The sequence below is a fragment of the Cynoglossus semilaevis genome, chromosome 8, assembly GCF_000523025.1.
Source record: "Cynoglossus semilaevis isolate Cse_v1.0 chromosome 8, Cse_v1.0, whole genome shotgun sequence".
Lineage (NCBI taxonomy): Eukaryota > Metazoa > Chordata > Actinopteri > Pleuronectiformes > Cynoglossidae > Cynoglossus > Cynoglossus semilaevis.
The window spans coordinates 13,952,800-13,975,790 of record NC_024314.1 but is presented as its reverse complement, the minus strand read 5'-3'; the positions used below and the strand labels follow the sequence as shown (position 1 = coordinate 13,975,790).

At 43.7% G+C, this 22,991-nt stretch overlaps 2 protein-coding genes across 8 annotated transcripts; one reads left to right on the top strand and one right to left on the bottom strand.

Annotated features, from left to right (window-relative positions):
- The first annotated feature begins 1,537 nt into the window (after positions 1-1,537).
- Positions 1,538-8,514, top strand: plekha1b (pleckstrin homology domain containing, family A (phosphoinositide binding specific) member 1b). Of its 3 annotated transcripts, none has more exons than XM_008315027.3 (13): positions 1,538-1,624; positions 2,622-2,827; positions 2,972-3,028; positions 3,354-3,399; positions 4,032-4,129; positions 4,228-4,356; positions 4,933-5,070; positions 5,159-5,227; positions 5,803-5,867; positions 5,977-6,040; positions 6,161-6,250; positions 6,924-6,985; positions 7,682-8,514. In XM_008315027.3, exons 2-13 carry the CDS (start codon positions 2,687-2,689, stop codon positions 7,815-7,817), a joined length of 1,095 nt encoding a protein of 364 aa, XP_008313249.1. In that variant the 5' UTR covers positions 1,538-1,624; positions 2,622-2,686; the 3' UTR covers positions 7,818-8,514. The 3 variants fall into 3 exon arrangements, with proteins under 3 accessions (XP_008313249.1, XP_008313247.1, XP_008313245.1); XM_008315025.3 differs by having other exon boundaries at positions 7,631-8,514; XM_008315023.3 differs by lacking the exon at positions 6,924-6,985 and having other exon boundaries at positions 7,631-8,514.
- On the bottom strand, positions 8,365-22,920 carry LOC103382288 (brain-specific angiogenesis inhibitor 1-associated protein 2). Of its 5 annotated transcripts, none has more exons than XM_017034609.2 (15): positions 22,038-22,920; positions 17,628-17,703; positions 15,224-15,310; positions 13,210-13,221; positions 12,910-12,971; positions 12,353-12,424; positions 12,117-12,254; positions 11,866-12,018; positions 11,547-11,726; positions 11,187-11,391; positions 10,602-10,803; positions 10,356-10,430; positions 10,037-10,205; positions 9,760-9,794; positions 8,365-9,522 (listed from the first exon to the last, which is right to left on the bottom strand). In XM_017034609.2, exons 1-15 carry the CDS (start codon positions 22,452-22,454, stop codon positions 9,489-9,491), a joined length of 1,917 nt encoding a protein of 638 aa, XP_016890098.1. In that variant the 5' UTR covers positions 22,455-22,920; the 3' UTR covers positions 8,365-9,488. The 5 variants fall into 5 exon arrangements, with proteins under 5 accessions (XP_016890098.1, XP_016890097.1, XP_008313250.2 ...); XM_017034608.2 differs by having other exon boundaries at positions 9,760-9,797; positions 22,038-22,918; XM_008315028.3 differs by lacking the exon at positions 13,210-13,221 and having other exon boundaries at positions 9,760-9,797; positions 22,038-22,915.
- Positions 22,921-22,991: the final 71 nt, after the last annotated feature.

Here is a 22,991-nt window from a genome sequence, read left to right as displayed (position 1 = left end):
TGCACAGCTGTCTTGTTCAGGGTCTAACTGATAATTTATCACCATTGAATTTGTACAAAGCCACAATATTTACTTTGCTTTCATGGTTGGTAAATCTGTCCTCCACATTTCTTAAGAATATTTGAATTCTGTAGGAAAGAATTGAGAGGAAGGGAAATGATTCTACTCACGTCTGCTGTGTGAATATGAATGCTGCTGTAATTTTCCTCTGATTGCTGGACTCGATGCCTTTCTCATGTGGGTGCCTGAAGAGGCTCTCATGAGCGGACATTACATGTCCAATCAGAGCTCACTGCTTCAGAGAACGGAGGTGCAACAAGTTCAGAGGTTGAAGCTGCTTCACAGGAACCATAAGGTGGCAGGAATTCACCATCACACCAGCACTAAGAGATACAACTAAAAATGTTGAAACAACTGAATGTGAGACTCATTTGTACAGGAAACATTCACTGACCACACGGCAAAACATTTCTTTGATGAGCTGAAGTGATAGAACTTCATTAATCCTTCAGGAAATAAGAAGTGTAGCACAAGGGATAAGAAGCCAATTCAGTGAACAAGAAATTATAACTAGGCACCATCACATGATTTGGAAAACGTGTTCCCAAAAGTATCAAGAGTGAAGTTAGTCTGTTAAACATTAAAGATGCCTTAAATTTAACCTAGAAATGGTTAGCTGAGGGAAAACAGTGGGTTTGGCCTAAACAGCAAAAACATTGTGATAAATATGCTCACCATAACACAGCAGAAAAAGAAAGAAGTAACCCAACTATTGCTAAAAACCAGCCTAGAAATAATGAACGTTAGCTAAAATGGATTAAAAATGGCCAAGATATATAAATGCTATTATATATTCCAAATACCTTGGAAGTATAGAATATGAATTTAGTATGTAATGAAATTACTGTTAATATAATGATTCAGTTGACATGGTATGGATAAAGCTAGGTATTATGAAATGTAGCTAAAAGAGTTCAACTGTAACGAGAGGTTAGCCAGAAATATAGCAAAACAGCCAATGTCAGTCTAAGACATGTTTATGTAGACGAACAAGAAGAGATGAGCAGAAATGAGGAGGTGGTGACGAAGTAGAGGATGAAAGTGAAGAGTGTCTTTTAAATCCACTGATATGACTGAAAACCATTTCATACCTCTTCTCAGATGTGTGTGGGTGTGTATGTGTCCACTCAGTGCCTCTTCAATCAGCAGCTCATCACTCCGACTGTCACTCTGAGTGTGTGTTTGACACAAATCTCTCCTTTATATCCTGTTTTTGCATAATTACAGCCACAGGAGCAGCAGCGCCTCCCGCAGGTTCCTTAAGTCCCACATACTGCATTTTTTTCATGTTAGGATGTCAATTAGATTATATAATATGCACTAGATATATATAATTTATTTTACCCTAAATTTAGTTTATTGTAATGACACTTATGGAGGTTGTGATTCTGTTGTTGAGGATGATGTTGTATTTTGTTACATAGATTTAGATTTCCGCTTTGCCTCATTTTACGGGAAAATGATGTGCCTTTATTCTGAAAAATGTGAGCAGAAGTTCTGTGGGTTTGTGCAAACGCTACTTTCACTCTGACACTGAAACCGGAGTCGGACCGAGCTGAAGAGTGTGAGTAAAGAAAGATTCTCTCTGATTGTTTTTTCTGTTTATCAACTTAACCACTTAGTCGTGTTCATTTATAAACAAGAATTAAAATCTGAAGAAAGTGAGAAGAAGAGAGGAAGAAAATTGACAGAGAGAGGAAGAAGGGAGGGAGAGGAAACCATGACGATGTTCGTGGTTCTGTTGATTATCGCCTTATTATCATGTTTAATATCATTTATAATATTATCAGTACCATACTGGTAGTATAAATATCAATTTAAGGTCAAATGAGTTTAACTTTTAGTTTGTAGTATTTTAGGTTTACTGTTTTTAAAACGGTGCGTAAAATCTACCTAACGCGACAAATGCAACGTTAAATACATGTTATAGATGTATTTGCTATTTATTTGTTGCCGTTTTGCTTTTGCTTGGTTTCTTCCACTTAAAACCAGTTTCAACCAGAATGTAACACTAAACTGAAACAAACTTACTTTCGTGTAAGTCTGGCATCAAGGTAACTGACAAATCAACTTTTAATGCTAACATAAAATCTTAAATGTTACTTTGTTGGAAAAATTACCTTCGGAATTAACTTATATTTCACTTTCGTTTGTAATTAAGTAAGATTTCACTTTAGAACAGTGCTTTTATGTAACGTGTAGTTATCTTTGACTGTAAACTAGAACAAACCACACTCAAACTCAACAGGAATTATGCTAATTCTAACGTTAACTGTAGCAAAAATAAGTTTTTATCGTTCGCTGGAACTAATCTTAATTTAACATTGGTGTAAGGTTTACTCTAGTTTTTACTTTCACTCTTAACTGGATCAAGTTATACCTTTGTTTAAAAATAAATAATGTTAAAACAAATTGAACTTTTCACTCTCTTGTGAAACAAATTAACCTCTGAATAAACTAAATCTCACACTAAAATCGGAATGACATTTTCTGAACTTTTATTAAACACGAGAACAATTTAACTATGAAATTGATGTAAAAACTTCTTTTTTTTAACCTAGAGCAAGTTTGTTTTAGTCATCGTTCCTGTGATGATTCAAAGCAGCCCGACTCGCTGCGAGTCACGATGCCGTACGTGGACCGAGAGAGTCGCATCTGCGGTTTCCTAGACATTGAGGAGGACGAAAACAGTGGTCGTTTTCTGCGGCGATACTTCATTCTGGACACACAGCAGGGTAGCCTGCTGTGGTACATGGACAACCCACAGGTGGCGCTGCATTTTTATTTTAACTTCTGATTGTACCATGTTTTAAATACGTTGTATTGAATTAACCTTTATTTTGAACTGCACTAATCTCTATAGACAAAAATATTGCATATATAATATATCTTTTTTTTTTTTGTCCTAAAGAATTTGCCAAAAGGGTCTGCTGAGGTTGGGGCTCTGAAGCTCTCCTATATATCCATGGTGAGTCAGCCTAAACACTGGACGGTGGAGCAGTGGGTAACTCTGGTACCTTACCAATAATTTGTATCTAGCAATGAGTGGTTGTTTGACTTATTGCCTCATGATTGGCTGCTCACCTCTGAAAGTCTGTGTTGACTCCAGCCGTTTGTTTGGATTGGCTGCCGCTCCTACAATACAAAACAGGTGTTGTCTGGATTAGACTTTAATATCTTTACAATGTGATTTTATGCTATCACAGGTCTATTAGCCTGTTAGCATTGGTGTGTGGTGATTTATGATTGATTTTATTCACATTTTTAAAAAAAATCATCATTTTGTCTTTAAGGTCAGTAATGCCACAAAACTTAGACCAAAAGCAGAGTTTTGCTTTGGTAAGTATACCTTCAGCTCCCTCTCTCTCTCTCACACACACACACACCATTTTGAATTGTGAACTATTTAAGTTAGTGAGGTGAAGTTACAATCCTGGTGGGGGCGCTACAACTAAAACTTACACATTATCATGAGCATCTCTCATATTCACATGGCACATTTACATGTGGGCCATCCAGGTGGCATCAGCATGCCGTACCTGTAGCTCTCCTTGTGCTTCCTTGTCACTTTTTTTCTCTCCTTCTTCCATACCTCCTTTTCTTTCTTCCACCTCCTTTTTTACTTCCTTTCCCCCCTCGTTAATGTTACTTCCTCTCTTTTGTCACTTACTGCCTGGTCTTCTTCCTCTGGTGACTAACAGTAGCTTTTGGCCACTCAATAGGAGGAAACTGTACAATAACCTTGACCTAGCGCACATTTGCGTGTGTGTGTGTGTGAGGGAGAGTTTGTTTACTTCCTCTTGCTTATTTTAGATCTGGATTTGCATCACACACGAGTTTCCTCTTCAGGAAGTTTTGTGTGTGACGTTCCTGTTCGTCACATGACCAAGTCACCCTCTACCAATTTCTCACTCCCTGTACCCCAACCCCTTCCCCCCCTCTCTCTCTTTCTCTTTCTCTTTCTCCCCCAGTCATAAATGCAGGAATGAGGAAGTTTTACCTTCAGGCCAATGACCAGCAGGATTTGGTGGAATGGATCAATGTTCTCAATAGTGCCACCAAAATTACTGTAAGACACACACACACACAGATGTTAGCCAATAGCAAAAATATATGTAATGGCGTCTCTGACGTTTTTTAAAAACGGTTCTGTGTTTGTCTTGGTAGGTTCCAAAATCAGGTAATAGTCACACTGCTGTGCACGCCGAGACCCCACAGGATGTTCTCGGCGCCATGAAGCAGGTTTCCTACAAGACTGAGATCATTGGAGGAGTCGCCATCATTACTGCTACACAGGTCTCTCTCACACACACACACACACACACACAGAGCACGTTCAGTCCTGTCCAAAATGGAATGCAGCCACAACCACTGGGGCTGCAGAAAAGACAAGTGAAGGCTGGTCTTAAAACTGAAGAACTAAGGTTGTAACAATTGGTTTGATTAAATTCAGGTCAAGTAATAGGACAGTCTTGAAATGATGACGGTCTGTGTTAGCAGCCACAGAACATTCTGTTAGCTTCTCTTAGCTGTTTCAGCAAATCTCATCCTCTACTTGTCTCTTTTAGCGTGTTTGATATTTTAGCTTTTTTTTTTTAGTCCTTCCAAATATTTGTGTGGTTTTTAAGCATCTCTTTTTTCTCTAATCTGTTAGGATTTAATTATTTTTTTGCCCTCAGGTCTGAAGACTATATAGGAGGTTTACCTTGTTAGCATTTTAGCATTTTTAATCATCTAGCTTCTCTATGGTGTTGTCCATGTGGAGATGAACATTACCTAACAGGTGGTTGAGAGAAAGAACCAGACAATGACACAAAGTCTGTCTGTGTGTGTGTGTGTGTGTGTGTGTGTGTGTGTGTGTGTCTACTTCAGGAGCAGGCAGACGGGCAGAATGGAGCTGGTCATGGAGGACTGAAGCGGAGCCACAATCAGCTGCCCTACTATCTGTCTAGAGGAGCTCAGGACCAGACGGTCATCAAGACTGGATACTGTGTCAAACAGGGAGCTGTGGTGAGACAGGGAGAGGGCACGTACTGTGTGGACACGTCCACAGTGAGACAAGTTTGACACAAGTCTGACCTTCACTTGTCCTTCACAGATGAAAACATGGAAGAGAAGATACTTTGTGTTGGATGAAAATGCACTTAGTTACTACAAATCTGACCTGGTGAGGACAAGGAACACACACACACACACACACAACACACAACACACAACACACACACATAGGAGGAGAAGGAAAAGAGTTTTGCCTTCAGGGTGTTATGTGTCTACAAACACCAGCATAGTTTCTGAATTCCTTACATGTGTGGACACACCTAGTTTGTCAGTCAGTGTGTGTGTGTGTGTGTGTGTGTGTTTGTACCATTTAAGTATCAACTACTGTCAACTAAAGCCTTCAGTTTAAGGAGCTGACACAAAACCTGAGCTGATTCTTATCCCTGCACCCAAAACCAGCTTGAGGGACAGAGTCTCAGTGAAAACATCACAGTTTTAACAGGTCAACGGGGTCTGTGACCCACACAATCTCCCATACTGATCTCACCGTGACAAGGGAGCTGCTGGTCCACTCCTGCCCCCATGTGGTCAATACAAGGAACATAGCCCGTGCTCTGTGCTGCTGCCAATTTGGGTGGCCTAATAAAAGTTGAAGAACTCAGTCACAGCACATCATCATCATCATCATCATCTCTGTTATTTTGTGGATTCACCTTTGACCTCGTCTCCATCTTGTTCCGTCAGGACCGTGAGCCGCTCAGAGTCATCTCCTTGAAGGAGATCCACAAAGTTCAGGAGTGTAAACAGAGGTGGGATCACTTCCTGTTCCTGTGAGAGCAGGGCAGTCATGTGACTAGATAACTATGTGACTAATGTGCTGTGTGTGTGTGTGTGTGTGTGTGTGTGTGTGTCATACAGTGAACTGATGATGAGGGACAACCTGTTTCAGATGGTCACCAGCTCCAGAACCTTCTTCATACAGGTAGAGAAGAAACACAAACACAACACAGAGAATTTTAACCTCAGCGTCTCTGACTGTGAAAATGTCCACATCTCTCTCTGTCTTTGTCTTTGTCTGTGTCTCCGCCTGTCTGTCCCTCAGGCCGACAGTCCAGAGGACATGCACAGCTGGATTAGAGCCATCTCAGGAGCCATAGTGTCTCAGCGTGGGTCTGGACGCTCCATGAACTCTGTAGGTTTTAGTTCATTTTTCCTATAATTATTTCATCTGATTAACTGTGTAGGAAATGAAATTTAAACACCATAATCTTCTAAATCACCGGCGCTAGGAGCTTAAAAACATATTTACACCTCAGATTTTTCATTCTTTTGTGTAAATAGATTAAAAGAATAATACATTTGTTTACACTTGGCAGTGGGCTGTGAGACAAAAGAGTTTTTTATGACTTCCTGTCAGGAAAGCAGGAGAATATTTCGTACTTGGAAAATGCAGACTTTGTATCGTTTATTATTTGTTGAACACGACACTCAGTCACAGGGAGTTCTCACCTCTTCAGTCTCTATGAGAAAACCAATTCTTGCAGTTCCCTCTTTTCATTTGAAGAATCGCCCTCTGGTGGCATCAGGACACACTGCAGTACAACAGTGCAGATTATAAAACATCCATCTATCAACAGAAAAACACAAGTGAGGTAAAAAAAAAAAAACTAAAATATTTGCTAAAAAAGCCTTAACTAAACTAAACTTAAAGTTAGCTGAGAAAATGCTAAAATCTTGACTAGCGGTGAAGAAATGACCTTAAAAGACTACTGGTTAGCCTGGAGGAAAGTAGGGTAAGGGTTGTGCTCCTCAGTGTGATGACGTCTGTAGCGATTCTTCATCTGGGTGTCAAATGTTACTTTCAGGTCCGTCAGAGTCGACGTCTGTCCAGCCCATGTTTACAGACGTACACCCCGCTCAGCAGCACGTATGTGACCCCGCCCGCTACCCTGTAACCTCCCCGTCATTCATCCCCATCCCCCGCTGCTAAAACTGCAGAATCACCCTTTAACAGCTAAACGTCATCTTTTCTTGCATAAACAAAGATCATCTCACAAAAAAATCTCCTGATTCTCTCGTGACCATTGCTGCTTTAGAACATTTTTAAAACAAGGTTTGTTTATCAACCTGGACCAACTTGGCTGCCTGACTGTGAAACAGTTATTTTAGCTTCGTGTCAAAGGACTAAACGAGTTTTTAATAATGTCAGACTAGAGGCCTTATGTAACAGGAAACAGGAAGTTGTCAAACCACCAAGTCTGCCACACCAGAGCCTATAGAGAAAATCAGCTGTTTATTATCGCAGCACACACGAGCTTAACGTGAGTGACACAATTTGACCACAAGAGGGAGTAAAAGACTAGATGGTCCGTTGTCCATGGACGTTAAAATCACTGTATATCTGTATGGACTTTGGTGTGGGAACGTGACACTGTGTGTTTTTTCACCTGACATCTTCATGATGTCTCATCCATTACTGTGTCATTTATTCACCTCTCCACCTCTTATAACCCTCACCCCTTCACTTCTTGTCCTCACTCACTCACTCACTGCGTCCTATGTCCTGCTGTAGGAATCCTCCTCCCCGACATCTTCCTCCATCTTCTACCTCCCTTTCCACCAGGATTCACACTACCCAGAATCCTCCACAGGGAACACTCAGCCTTTTGCCGGACACGCCCCCTCTTCGCAGCTTCCTGTGCCTCCCCCCGCCGCGTTCACGCCTGTCTCTGCAGGAGGCGCTACCGTATTCCAAGTGATGGAGGGTGAAGCTCAGGAAGAGGGGTTGGAGCACCATCACCTCTCAACAGAGAACTCTGACCTTCACATGACCCTGATGTGACCAAGGCAAACAGGCATTAACACTTTATTTTTTAACTTTTTCGTTTTTTCTTCCTGTTGTAGCATAAACATGACGTTGTCTTGCCTAAAGTTGATTTGGGCCAAATTTCCATCAATGTCATCACAGTTAGAAATTGTGCGAGAATTTTAGCTTCAACTGACTTGATTAGCACACAATAGTATTTTAGTTAAGACAAATACACAAAGCTAATATAATATTTTAAATTTAAGCTCTAGTTGGCGACTTTGACAAGGTTTACACAGAGCTTGGCATGTGGAAGTGTCAACACATTTTGTACATTATTTAACTTTTTAATGTAAGGTGAGAAAAGCTAAAGTCGTTAGAAAAACAAGACATTGTTACATTCAGCCTCCTTTTTAAAAAACTATTGACGTTTATTGATGTTTGGATGTGTAGCAGATTTATTTTTAAAAAACATGAAACAAACTGAAATGTACATTTAAGTGGGTTTATTTTGTACTTTTAATGTTTTTTAAAGCTAACATACATTTTGAGAGTTCATGACTTAACACGTACATGTTTATACTTTCTTCTTATCATGCACATCAACGTATTCATTTTGTCTCCTCACAGTAAAACTATTTAAAACAAAAGCCTGTTGTTCATATAATACTTCCATTAATACTTTACACATTATGTTACAGTGTTGTTTATCATACAGGATACTATTTACAGGATTTGGTTAAAAAAAGAAAAAAAAAAAGACCTGAATTTAAATACTTACAGTGCTTGAGCCGTAGGGTTGATTTTGCTGTTGAATGTGAGGAGTTCAACTTTATTTTAAATTTAATTCTGAAGTGCAATGTTTCCACTGTGCTAATATAGTTCTAAATACTACTTTGGAAAATCTTGTTCTTACTCTCCTCAAACTGTAGTACCTGTACCACTAGTCTCAATATAGCTCCCTCCTGTGGTGAGTGTGGGAACATGTATTTTGTGGCTGCTTGTGAGTGTCTTTCCAGAATTAGAATTAAGTACTATGTAGTACTACTGTACTTCATTGTACTGTGCATCTTTGACTGATACTGTCAGCAAATTGTAAAGCGTGAGGGTCTGTGCTGCTGTAGTTAATGTTGGTCAGACTGGTGGTCCTGGGAGACAGGTGGCAGTTTTGAAGACCTGCTCCTATGAACACATGAACAACAATAATAAAATGGGTTGATGGATAAAATCTCAGAGTGAGTGAGGCTGCACACTCAGGTGTTTGTAGAGTAAACATTCTCATCGTTAATATTTCGGCCTGTTTTATGATTGGCCGTTCTCGTCTCGTGGTACAGTTCCTCTAACGTCAGAGGAGCAGGAGAGAACAGCAACGACGCAAGAGAAGATTAAAATTAGAGTTGTTCTTTTTACAGCATTAAAATCGTGTTTTGGATCACCAAAGATAACATTTGTGGTTTTACTAAATGCCTCACGTCATGATCCTGGTGATTACTGAAGGAATCGTTCAGTTCATGCACGACAAAGAGCAGCCAAACATCCAGGCTCCTCGTGGCTCCAGTCGTCTTCGTGTTGTTCTGCGACAACGAACGCAGCAGGATTAAAGAGAAGAGCACGGTGTGTGTCTTCACACTGTGGAAATGAGTTTTCCATCTGTGGAACTGTGGACACAGATGGAGAAGAGAGTTACAACAATGGAAGGAAGAAACAAACATCCTCTGATCGACATTTTTAAAAGCAACACCGTGCAGCTGAGGAAATGTTTAAATTGATGAATAGCAAAAAAAAAAAAAAAACACAACAACTTCATATTGTAAAAAAAATAAATAAATTACCTTGTAGGGAAGCGAGACTCATACTCTTCAACTCCCCATATTGTAAAAAAATAAATAAATTACCTTGTAGAGAAGCGAGACTCATACTCTTCAACTCCCTGCTAAAAAAAAACAAACAGAAAAAATGAATAAAGATCAATAAAACATACATATGTCTATACATTTTAAGTTAATATGGATCTGTATAATGTTCACCAAAAATGCTAAAACTATCCTATCCGTCAAAAATACAGAGCGCCTCTTAGTGGTGACAGGTGTTAAAGTGACATTGATATTGTGATAACTAACAATACACATGTGCTAGAGTAAAAGTTTAAAAAATCCCAAACATCTCACTTACCCCAACCTGTGGGAAACCTGGCACTGCCACGCTGTAGGGCCGTTGTTGCTGTTGTTGTCTGCCGTGCGGCGCCCCCATGTGGGAGTGTACGGTGTAATCAGGAACAGGAAATGCAATATTTTCTCTCTCCACCAGGTTCCCAGTGCTGATGCTCTTCCCGTGGCGGAGGCTGACCGACACAAAAAATGAAATGAAATAATGACTTTGAGGCAGTAGCGCCCTCTACAGTTGAATGCATGGTTATTGTACATTCATACAGTAACTGTTTTACACTAAATTGGCTTTAGCATGTTCAATTGAGTTAAAAAAAAAAACGTACTTGTGAACAGGAAGATGCTTCATGGATTCTCCTTCAGAAATCATCCTCGTGTAGGAGAAGGGAAACCAGCCACGCCTATAAAAACATGCAAGATATTCATAAAGTTGACACATGGGGGCGCTGCAACAACCTCATTCTAAAGTTTGCCTTCATTAAAAAAACCAAGAGTTCATTAGAGACTAGTAAATATACTTGTTTTGCACTGTACTTCACAGGTACTAGAGTGTTCTCGGAGGTTCCACTCACATCCTGGTCTTCTCGTTCTCTCCATAGTGCCACCCGTCCCTGGCCTCGGGGACCAGCAGCGTGATGGTGTCCCCCTCAGAGAAGCTCAGCAGGGTGCTGTTGTCTCCAGCTGCATGGGAGAATATGGCCTGGACTCTGGTTCTGCCGTTCTTCTCCAGTCCTGCAGCCATGGAGCTGGAGCGAGGCAACGTCCGAGTCTCCGCTGGTGGAAGAACAGCAGAGGTTTAACAGGACGCTCTGGTGTAACCACGGGGACTTTAATTCTGATCTGACAACTTTGACTTCATCAGCCTGGATATTTACTCAAAACATCTGCACGGGCTTACACAGAAAGACAATAACTGAGGTGCTGCTGGTCCACTGGTTCCTCTTGTGGTCAGTTTGTGTCAGTGACAGGAATATAAACAAACATTTAAAGTCAACATTCATCAAACCTGAAGCAGCAGCAGAGAAAAGTCGTCAGAAGTCACAGATTTGAACTGGTCTCCAATGGCTGAGTCTAAATGCATCTCCTTTTTAAATATTTCACATTTGCTTCTATACACAGGGGGCGCTCTAGGTGCAGTTCATGTTCTGTCTACCTACTCAGTGTGGTCTTGCTCTTGGCAGGTGCAGCCTTGCGTACAGGAAGTGTGTTGGAGAAAACTTCTCCTCCGTGCCTCTGGGTCTGTGGTGAAACTTTGCCCTGCACCTCCTTTTCCTCCATCCACTGTTGGTAGTCGCCTCCTCCTGCCACATTAGCTCCACCCACTCCATTCATCAGCCCTCCATCCACAACTCCCATCAGCCTCTGAGAGGAAGAAGAATTTATTAAATAAACAAGCTCTCGAATGCACGGTGGAGTCGTCGGCATACGGTGGTAATTTCTGGATCAGATTCATTCAAACTGAGAGTTTGTTTTTGGATAACTTTCTGCAATACTGTCGGCCCAGTGTTGTCACATACCTGCTGAGGCATTCCGGGGCTGCCTCTGAACACTACTGCCCCCTCTGGCAGAGCTTTAGACTCTGGTCCTGCTGGTCCGATCATCTGCTGGTTTAAGAACATGGCCCGTTCTGGAATTTTGTTGGGATCAGAACTGGCCTGCTGCCAAACTGGAATCTTCTGAGATAGAAGCTCTTTGCTCTGGAGTGAAGGAGAAGAAGGAAGGAACAAGAGGTAAGAACACGGCGGGATGGAAAGAAAATATAAATTTGCTCAGGAGACCGATGCAGGAACATTCAGAGGAACATTCATGAGAACGTTGACCAGGTGTCTTGCTGACCTTGCTGTGGAAGCTGCTGCTGTTCTTGGCAGCGTTGCACTGACGATCCACCAGGAAACAGAACCTCCTCCTCTCCTCGGCTACTGCGTTCCTGTAGCCGTCGGTCACGAAGACGTCCATGTCGCTCTGTTTGTTACTGATGGCCTCCATGTACTGAGCACAGAAGACACAGACACAACGTCACCCGTCTGTGTGCCTGGGCCTCACCTTCACCTGGACGTAGCGTGTCTCTCTCTCTCCCACCCACTCACCTGCGTCTCCTTGTCTCCGTACTTGGTCGGCTGTTTGCTGCCTTGACTTTTACGCCTCAGTTTCTTCAGCTCCGCCTGACATTTCTCCAGACTCTCTCCTTTGCCCTTGTGCTCCATCTGGTACTTCTTTAACGCTGCCTGCAGAGGGCAACGGAGACATGTGTGTCAGCATGATCAAAACCTGCTATCTTCTCAATTTTTCAAATGTAAAAAAAAAAAAAATCAGGAAGTCTCACGTTGAGGTAGCGGGCGTCCAGCTCCACCTTCTTCTCCAGCTCTGTGAGCAGCTCATAGTGAAAGGACTTCAGCTGCAGCACACATACAAACAATGAAGCACCACTTCAAGTTAGCCACTAAATAGCCACTAGTTAGCCTAAACCGCTAAAAGTTAGTCTACTAAATAGAAAAAAAAGTTTAAACATAATTTTGGCAGAAAACTGTTGAAACGTGGGTGACATCACAGCTAAAGTTAGTTCAATCATAAGGACAGTTAGCAAAACAGAAAACTGTAGATTAACTGTAAGTAAAGCAACAATTATGAAAAAAAAATTAGTCGACCTTTACAGACAACACAGACAGGACGTGACATCACAACCAGTTACGACTAGGAGAAACCTGAGAGGATTTTAAAGGATATGGAGGCGTGAGTCAGACTTACTGAGCCCAGCTTTAAATGAACCTAAGTGTTTATTTTTCTACCACGGTGTGAAGATATTCAAATATTCAAATATGAAAATGTTGACGGAGAAACTGTGAAGAAAGCTCCTGCTGCTTTCGGCACCAACAAGCTCACCATCTCCTCCAGCTGGATCTGGATCTGTCTGTGAACTTCAGCCATCTGGAAGAGGACGTCCCCTGGAGAGGGAAAAAAAGCAGCCAATGAGACCAAGGGGCTGAGGTCCAGCCGGTGAAGACAACAAACAGCAGACAAGGACGGGGTCAAATCAAAGAAAACTCCAGAAAAATGCAGATGGAATAATAATAAAAAAAACTTTGACTGAGAACATGACTAAACACCTGTGAATGTATTTTTGAATCAACCGTGTGACTGGACAAATGACAGCGACGTGACGTGATGTGGTCAGATACCTACACGCTGCCTCTTCTGGAGACGCAGTGTAAAGAAGGAAAGAGGAAAAACAGCAGGTTAGAGCAACAGAGACAGATCAAAGGCAGCGAAGGGAAGAGATAACAGACGCCATCTACAGGACACAGCGTACACTGACAATGACAAAGAAACATTTCTAACAGAGGACCATCGTTGCACCTTGCACATTCGTTGCACATTAAAAACGTGACGTCAGAAAATACGAGAGCAGTGACTGTAGATCTGTCGATGTCCAGTAGGGGCACTGTTGAGAGAATATTATACTGCAGTAGTTTTAGTTTTAGTATTTTATAGAAAGTTTGCAGAGATGTGATCATTCTGTGTTTGTTTAAATCTCTGGCAGCTGGTATTTCAGTTTGCAGAGTTGTTGTGTTTGTTTAAATCTCTGGCAGCTGGGTTGCTAGTTGAAATCTCACATGTGAATGTAGAACTTCATCGCCGTGGGGAAGAGCTACGAAGAGCTAGTCATTTTTTACTGAAGAAAACCTTTACCCTCAGAAAACTAAATAACGGAATCTAACGCCGCGTCAACAGATCTGAAGGTCAGAGGTCACCAACAGGTCTGACCTCCATATGGAGCCACGCTGAGAATATTAAAAACAGATTGATTTTAACGCGTCTGCTGTTCTGTGGAAGAGGCTGAGACAGGGCTGAGAGATTCCACCACTGTCTGGATGAACGAGCTTCTCCATATATGGTCAGAGGAGGAAACAGGAACTGCAGGAGTTTCCTGTCTACATTTATTGATGGCCCCGCCCCCATATCCATATTTAGTATACGGAAGAGAGACGATGTGTTTCTTCATCCGCACCGACATCACCATCGCCCCATGTTTGGACTCGGTGTTCAGCAGCAGAGATGTGGGGTTATTTTTAGAACGAGTGCACAGTCGGTGTGTTCTCCCCGAGACGACCAGGAGACAGAGAGAAAGAGAGCGGGGGAGATGCACGGTGGGAGACAAAGGGGGAGCCACAGAGAAAGGGGAGAGAGAGAAAAAAAATTAATAAAGGCAGAGAAAAGGGAGACAGAGGGAGAGAACCAAAGACACTCGAAAGAGGGGAGACCTAGAGAGAGAAGAGAGAGTTAGATAGATAGGCAGTGAGAGAGAGACATACGGACACCAATTGTCCGTCTATCATCAGCAAATAAAGTCAGAAATCATCATCATCATCACCATCATCATCATCATACCCCCCCCCCCCACAGAAGCGAGGTCTTTACCAGATTCAGTTTATTTTAATGAGATAACTCACACCTGCTAAATCTCCATACCTATCGCTAATGAATGTCACTCCATTAGCATTAGCACTTGCTTTAACACTCTGTTACTGACATGATGCTAATGACACCAACAAAGAGGCTCCACAGCCAGAAGCTGAAACAGTTCCAGGTAACTTAGCTGAGGCTGCAACACAGAAGTTCACAATATTTTCTTCAGCACCATCACACCTCCTCCTCACCCCCCCCCCCCCCCCCCCCGTGTCCCCCCTTTAGATAAGACAACAGTCGAGTTCCTCCTCAGATCCAGACTTCAGGTACTGCTCAAATTCATCTGCCTTTCTCTTCCTTCCACACAAGACCACTAGAGCTCTGTGCCCCCGATGGTGCCCCACCCCACACTTTGGAAAACACTGATCCAGAAGAAGCAAAACCAGCTTGGGGATTCTGGTGAACTATAATATGGGCCACATCTTCCCGGCCCACTGTAGAGTTGCTGCTGAGTCACAGACAGAACATGAACATGACAAAAGCAATGACAGCTATTCTGATGACAGACGTAGTGATGCACAGATGGATGATGGGTAAAAGGTGACATCATCAGCAGGACTGCTGGATTTAAACAGGGAGTAGTTGGTGCTCAACAGCCGGCGCAGTCCTACTCCAGAGTTCTATTAGGACGTAGTGATCCAGAAGTAACATCTGCCATCCCATCCACCACCTGCTCATCTTACCCTCCTTCTCCCCAACAGGGGGTGCTACGGTCTCTACAAGGACTCACCAAGATCCTTAGAGCCGTGACTTTCGCTGGCCATCTCGCCCATCCGCACCAGAGCATCGAAGTAGCCCTTGGCAGCGTGTGTGACACCTGGAAACATGAAGCAGTGGGCGGAGTTAAAACTGTGTCTACCAGGTCCCCCCAAACTGCAGCACCCCCAGAGGTGAAGGTGAGCAAGGCAAATAAAGAGCAGCAGGTGGAAATGGAAACCAGGCAAGAAAAGAAAAAGCTCGATAGAGGCCACTACAGGAAGCAGATGGAACTGCAGTAGCAGCTACTCTTTAACATAAACAAAGATTCAAATGCTTTAACAAAGCAGCATGTGAACATTTAAAAGAAGCTAGTTCTACTTAAATACTAAACTTCTCTTGAGCCCATTTAATTAATCAGTGAATTCTCTGAAACCTGTGATCAATCAAACGTCAAGTACTTATCACAGTACTGAATGGTTCAGATGTAAAAATACACAAAGCCAACTGGATGTTGGTTTGGCTGTTTGTTGTTGATATATTTTTGTACAAGTGTCAACAGAACCTGAGGCGCATCATTTTTTCCACAGTTATGTTTGCGGTCTATTCTGGTCGGTTCAGATTGGCACCTGTCACGTGGACAAACTCTCGTAGTAACAGCAGCGTAGAGTCCATCTGTGGTCTGGATGGACTGAGTGGGCTGAGTGGACTGAGTCTTGGTGAGTCAGGGGAAAAGGTTTGAATAAAGTCTGAGGTTGTGACCGGAGGACTGACGATGAGTATGAGTTAAAGTAAACAATGAAAAAGGTAAATGTTAATGTGAATGCTAACGGTGATGAGCTAAAGAAAAAGAAAGAAAAGAAAAATACATAATGTTTGAAAGCTAATTAAACAGTGAATGTCCCAGATACACGTGGTAAAGGTACAATTCCAGTTTTTTCCCCATCAGATGACAACATTTTATCAGCATTTAGCCTAGCATTGCGCAGCCTTAGCCTCAACTCAACAACCTGGAGCTTGAACGTGACCACGGGTCACAAACCACAGAGTCAACAGCACAAAACACAAGAGCATTCTCAGGAGCATCTCACTGTGGGTTTGCAGCCACATGTCAATGATGAAGTACAGCATATATAACAGTGTATATGCACCGATGCTGATGACGACCTGCTTTACTTTAGAAATGTAAAAGGTCAACAGCTGCGGATCACCTGTCTGTAAAGCAACGAAACATTAACAGCTTTGATGATGTTTTCTGGACTTTTCCTTTAAATGTTCTATTGTTTTCTTTTTGTCCTGGATTCCAGCGTCGTCTGTCCTATTTCCTGTCTCCCGCAGGACCCAGTGCTGTCCTCCTCCCCACCTCCTCCTCCTCCTCTTGCTCTACTTTTCACCACATGAAATTTCACTAGCTTTTTGTTTCTGACCTTGAGCAGGTGGCGCACGTGCACATGCACGCTGCTCATGCTATTTACTGTACGACCCAAAGAGTTTGACGTACAAAAAAGCAAAGACAAGGGACAAAAAGACAAAGGGACAAAGGGATAGAGAGTCAAAGGGACAGAGAGATAAAGAGACAAAGCCCAGCAAATACAGCAAACAGACTTCAAAACATTTTGGGCGCAATCAAATCTCGTTTAAATCTGCAAATAAAAGACATGGTGATGAGACAGAGGGCGCTAGAGAGACAACAGCACTGTCATCACACCCAACCAAACAAACCTGGGCATTGGACAGGAAATGTGGATAGAGGACAACAGAAAATGAGATTGCAAAAGAGAGGACGACATGGACGAGGATTAATGAGTGACAGAAGAAAAAGACAAAGGCAGGATAAGAACAGATGAGTGGACAAAAATGGAGGACGAAACGATTAAAGCATTATAGAACAAAGACTAATAACATCCTAAAATAAAAAGGGCTGATGAGGGGACAGAGAAAGACAGAAACAATGACAAATGAGTGGAAAAGGATGGACAGACAGAGAGAAGAGTCAAGGACTTAAGAGTGGACAGGATATGACAGGGGCGGGGTAAGATGCGCGGACAGAAAATGTCAAGGAGCCTGGATACAGGGTCAGGTAAAGACAGGTGGACAGAAAAGATGATTTGACTGATGAAGACGATGAAGAGATGACAATAAAGTAGTGGACAGAATATAAAACAAGACGAGTATAGACAGTGGAAGAAAGGAAAGAGACAGGAGGACAAGGAGTGAAGGAGAGGACTAAAAACAGAGATAAAAATAAAATACATAACAGAGACAAAGATGAAGCAAATGGAGGGGAAAAAAGACAGAGACAGCCATGTGGACATCAGAAGTGGACAACCACTGACATGTGGGTACAATGGTACAAAGACTCAGATGAGGAGACGGGGAGAGAGAGAGAGAGAGAGAGAGAGAGAGAGAGAGAAACGGACGAGGACAGTTGGACTCACTGGTCAGGGCCTTCTCGTAGCTCTTCCCCATGGCGATGAAGTTCTTCAGACATGGATTGAACTGTTCCATGATGGACTGATGGAGACAGAGACGGGTCAGTTAGACAGGTTAACATCAACCGGGTCATGACAGACACGTGTGTGTGTGTGTGTGTGTGTGTGGGTGTGTGTGTGTCCTGTGGTGAGAAAAATTAAAATGGGACCCAAAATACTCTGTGGTTCCAAAGCTATGGTAGGCGTTCCACTGGTGGTACTTGGGCTGTGTCGAGCGGTGCTGGTAATAGTACAGTGTTTCGTCTTCTCCACGCTGTCCTTCATTCAGGTACAGTAAGAGACAGGATTGTTGGACTCAAACCCAGAACACTGGCCACTGGAGTAGATTTAGATCTAGATTCCAGAAGTGGAACACCTCCTCACCAGCTCAGTGAAAGAAGACAGTGACACCACGTCATTTTGTTGCTATTAAGCACAACACACACTCCTATTGAGTGAACAACTACAACAGCACCAGCGGCTGTAGTACCAGAAGGTTCAGATACTCCCTGGTACTACAGCAGCTGACTGATGTGAGGAGATAAGAAGAAGCTCCAGACTCTGGAGCGTGAGAGTAAACACTTCATCTGATAATCACATCACTCAGTCCGCTCTCTGTATAAACTGTGTGTTTCTAATGCCTCATCTGACAGATGACAGCTGTGTGTGTGTGTGTGTGTGTGTGTGTTTGACTCCACAGCAAAATACCACAGTTTGGAACAGGAATGCGACCCATGAGGTTCAACCTGAATGACAGCAGTCACAGGACACTAAACAGTAACACGTGTCACATCTGTGTGTACTTCAATATAACAGTATCCAAAATACACAGAACTCTGTACTACAAAATATTTGTAATCAATTAATTCCTCTTGTACTTTGAGGACCTTCTGAGGTTCTGGTGAATCTAGTGTTCTCCAGGTGGTCCTCAGAGTCGTTCCTTCAACCCCTGGATCTTAAGCATTTAATTAATTTAACCATCCACCTTCAACCTGCTGATCCTGTTCCCGCTGGTAGGTGGAGCTGCAGCCAATCCCAGCTACACCGACCAGAGTTGTGAAATTAACATTAGTCTGAATATACGTGGTACACGGGTGTGTGTGTAAAAGTTTTTTTTAAAGTACTGAAGTACAACACCTCCTTGTGTTGTATAATGAATATAATGGCTTTGTGTCTGTGCAGCCAAATACTGACCTCTCCAACTGTCTTCTCCAGAACAGTATTAAAAACATCAAGAATTCTACTGCACGGTTCAAATACGAGGTCAGTGGACCTAAGTGACACATTTAAGCCAAGAAAAGTCCAGATGCTGCTTGTGAGACAGACAGCAGGTGGCGCTATTTCTGATCAAAAGCAGTTATTTAAAACATCCCTCTGTCTTTGTATAAGTGGTTCCATAGTGTAGCGGTTTGGGTTTGATTCCCAGAGGAGCCACTTATCCCTAATGGTGCCTCCAGTGGCAGCCTGTGGCAGTTGCAGAGACTCACACTGTGAATTAACTGACAATTAAGGGACTCAACTACTGCAAATGAAAACATTAGCTAACGTAGCACGAGTGAAGTGCTCATCAGTGACAGAAACGAAGCCGTGATCCTGCGCTCGTCGTCTGCACCGACGCCTCCGCTCTACCAAAACAAGAAAACAAGCAGCGGGAGGAACGCCGTGACCTGGCTCTGCCTCAGAAGAGCGTGCATGTGCGTGTGCACGTGCCTCTGTTTGTGCACCAGCAGCAGCTCTCACTCTCGTATCCTGTGGAGCTGTAAATTACAGTGGAGTCGACTGTGAACTGACTCCATCGGAACCTGCTGCGCTGCTCAAGGGCTCAGCGCAGAAACAAACACTGGGGTCGTGACCTTTCCTCGAACCACAAACAACTTCAAACTTGAAGGGTTTCAAGAAATCTAATAGGTCACATGTCCCTTTTAAAACAGGAGTCAGCCATCACGTTCCATTGGTCAATGCCTGTGTGTCCTCAGCTCCACACTCATGCAGGCACAGAGGCATTAAAATGTTCAACCAGCAGTTTGTTAAAAAATGGTGATATTTTAGATTCAGCTGAAATAATAACAGCAGCACAACTATACAGGTACTAGACAACAGCCAGGTAAGAGAAAAATAAGGAAATCGATCGAAAGACGATTCATGAACGTAGGGGAGAAGGATTTGGAGCTGGTTTGTGCAACAGACGACAAGACAGACTGAGACGGAGACAGAGGACAGACAGAGACTGAGACAGAGGACGTGTTGTCGAGGTGAAAGAGCTAAAGCGAAGAGAGGATGAAGATCCTGAATGTCTCACTGCTGCTCTCATTGTTTCTTTTGCTCAGTCAGGAGGAAAATCACTGCAGCAGAGCTGCACCGCTCCAACACTCCACTGTGTCTGTGTGTCTGTGTCTGTGTGTCCAATATTCCCCTTTCCACTTCAGCTCTTATGTTTGGGCAGAGGCGGACTCAGCAGTCTATTCCACACACACAGCATTAAGTTGTAGATGGAGGCGGTGGTGTGTGTGGGGGGGTGCACTTCCTGCACCATATATGGTCGTACAGGAATTCCCCCCTGTGTCGGGGCGACCCATCACTATTCAGCTCACATCGAGCTCAGGCCGCAAAGAAGATGAGGCAGCGGCGGGCGAGCGGGAGAAGAGGAGGTGAGGAGATAGACAGAGATGGAGGAGAGGGAGAGAAGGAGGGAAGGGAGGGATGGAGGGGGGGGGGGGAGGGGGGGGGGGGAGGGGGGGGAGGGGGGGGAGGGGGGGGAGGGGGGGGAGGGGGGGGAGGGGGGGGGGGGGGGAAGGCGGGGGAGGGGGGGGGGGGGGGAAGGCGGGGGAGGGGGGGGGGGGGGGGAGAAGGGGGGGAGGGTTAGAGGGGGGGAGGGAGAGAAGGAGCCAGAGAAGGAGCCTCCTACATCATCACCATCACTGTGACGTAAGCAGGGTGTTTATGCAACCTTTTTTTATGAATGTTACATATGGAACATATGTTCTCACAGGAACGTGTTCATTCACACAGAACATGGAGAGAACCATCAGAGCTACAGACAGAGGAGCTACAGACAGAGGAACCACAACAGTACCACCAGGGGACTGAGAACTGTTCACACTTAGATTTAAAAACACAGTTACAGTAAATCCAGATCAGTTTGACTGCAGCTCATTTTAAAGGAATGAGAAACTCTGACTCTTTAACCCGTGGGAACTCAGAGCTACCCGTCAACTGCTGCCTCCTGTGGTCAGCTTGTGTTACTGATGCCAACAAGACCAACGATTTCCATGAACTTTTCTGATACAGACAGGAGTAGCAGAGGAAAGAGTTAAAAGTTCACTCTGAAGTTTCTTCACCTGTCACTCTGCCCTCCTACTCCTCCTCCTACGCCTTCGCCTCCTCCTCCACTACCTCCTCCACTACCTCCTTCCTCCTCCGCAACCCTTTGACTCAGTGTTTTCACAGTGACAGGTTTCCTGACATTCTCATCCATGCCTCAGCCAATATCTACCTCCTCAAGAGAGGAGTGAGAAGAGGGAGTAACACCTTTCCTCCTCCTCCTCCTCCTCCTCCTCCTCCTCCACTCTCCTATCTGAACAGAGAGCATTGTGGGAGAAACACTCAGCCTTCCTCAGATTTCACTCTGGGGTATCAAGAGGGTCTTTTGCCAGTCAAGGCTGAGATTTCCCAAGATTCACTCTGATGCTGCCATGTCGTATTGTTACTTCCTGTTCCTCACCTGAACATCCACCTGTCACCACACCCATCACCTCACTGGTTCCCACTGGTCGTCACAGTGACAGTCAGGTGATAAAGACAGGGTAAAGCTTCTTTATTAATCAAAGTCACTCAAATATCACTAAAATGTATATTAAAATGATGGAGATTTTACCGCATGCTCTCACCTTTGGAGGAAATTTTCATTTTGATTGTAAAATTGTAAAAATGAGTCAAAGGTTGAAGAAAAAAAAAAACAATGAGTCAAAGGTTGAAGAAAAAAAAAAACAGCATTCGTCTAAAATTATATAATTGTATTTTAATGGTAAGATAAAAATCCACAGCAGGTCTGTTACTAGTCCAAGTTATGAAATCCTAAGAAAAAGCTGAAATTCTCTGCACAGCTGCACACAGGTGTGAGGAACCGGAGAACAGACTCACTGTGACCGCACCGAGAGCTCTGGACCCCGGCACCAACAGAACCATCGCTCGGCAGTTGTATAACAACCATAGGTAAGAACCGGAGTAAAAGACCGGTAAACTGAGTCAGAGTTATCCGCACAGAGCATCCAAAGCCGGTGTAAAGCCGGGGCATCCCTCCGCTGCTGCAGGAGAACCACAGGTGTGAACCATCGACACCCGTGGACTGAGTCACGGCTCAGCGGTCGGCTCTCTTACCTTGTAGACATTCTCGGTGATCCGGTGCACCTCGTCGGTCCGGGACATGTTTGCTCCGGGGTCTGTCACAACCATAAACCGAAATTCCGCTGTGCAGACCTGGCGTGATTCCTCAGACTGACGGGGGAAACCGCAGGTCAGGCTCTGAGTCGGTGCGTGACTGACAGGAACAAGCGCGAGATTCCGCCACTTCTCTGGCTTTATACCACAGTCCTGCGCGCCTGCGCCCACAGACGCGCGTTCGCGTGCGTGCGCATTCACATGCACGCGCGAAGTCGCCGACGCTGCGGCTGAGGACAGAGGAGGAGCCGTGTTAGCTTCAGGGCCGGTGGGAAAAAAATACTTTTGCATCAGATTTGTCTTTAACGTCATTATGATGATTATGATTATTATTACCAAAGTCAGCATTAGCGTCATAATCAATCAATCAATAAACGTCATCATCATCATCCTTATTGAAATCATTGTTAGCATCATTAGCAGCAGCAGTCGTTCTCATTAACATTGTTGTCATTACCACCATTCCATCAGACAAACTGTCGACCAATCATAATTATCACCATCACATCACTGAAAAGCCTTCGTTGAAACTGTACTTTCCCACAGCAGAGGGTCCTTGAACGCAGCGGTGTTTTCCAGGTCCGCGCCACCTCCGTTGCGCCACGCGCTTCCCACGCCGCCTCCTCCGCTCCAATCATTCAACCACGCACACGCACAGTGACACGCTTTCATTCACACTTTTCAAATTTAGACACAACATCGCTGTGTCTGATATTTTTATCATAAACGATATATTTTTAAAAGTAGAGCGTTATTCAGGTCTCCACATCCCCACAGAGAAGTCCGTGGAACGGAGCGGTGATTTAAGACGACGACCATCGCAGCTGTTCATTCATCGACGACTCAGGAAATTCACTACAGTCACTTTAAAAGTGCGATTCTGTAACAGTGGAG

Coding starts and splice junctions, on each gene's coding strand:
- plekha1b (XM_008315023.3), top strand. CDS start 2,687: ATGCCGTACGTGGACCGAGAGAGTCGCATCTGCGGTTTCCTAGACATT. Junction 5,071..5,158: donor GTGTCAAACAGGGAGCTGTG/GTGAGACAGGGA, acceptor TGTCCTTCACAG/ATGAAAACATGGAAGAGAAG. Junction 6,041..6,160: donor CCAGAACCTTCTTCATACAG/GTAGAGAAGAAA, acceptor TCTGTCCCTCAG/GCCGACAGTCCAGAGGACAT.
- LOC103382288 (XM_017034608.2), bottom strand. CDS start 22,454: ATGACGCTAATGCTGACTTTGGTAATAATAATCATAATCATCATAATG. Junction 17,704..22,037: donor TCACCGAGAATGTCTACAAG/GTAAGAGAGCCG, acceptor TGTCTCCATCAG/TCCATCATGGAACAGTTCAA. Junction 11,392..11,546: donor GCCCCGGAATGCCTCAGCAG/GTATGTGACAAC, acceptor TCTTCCTCTCAG/AGGCTGATGGGAGTTGTGGA.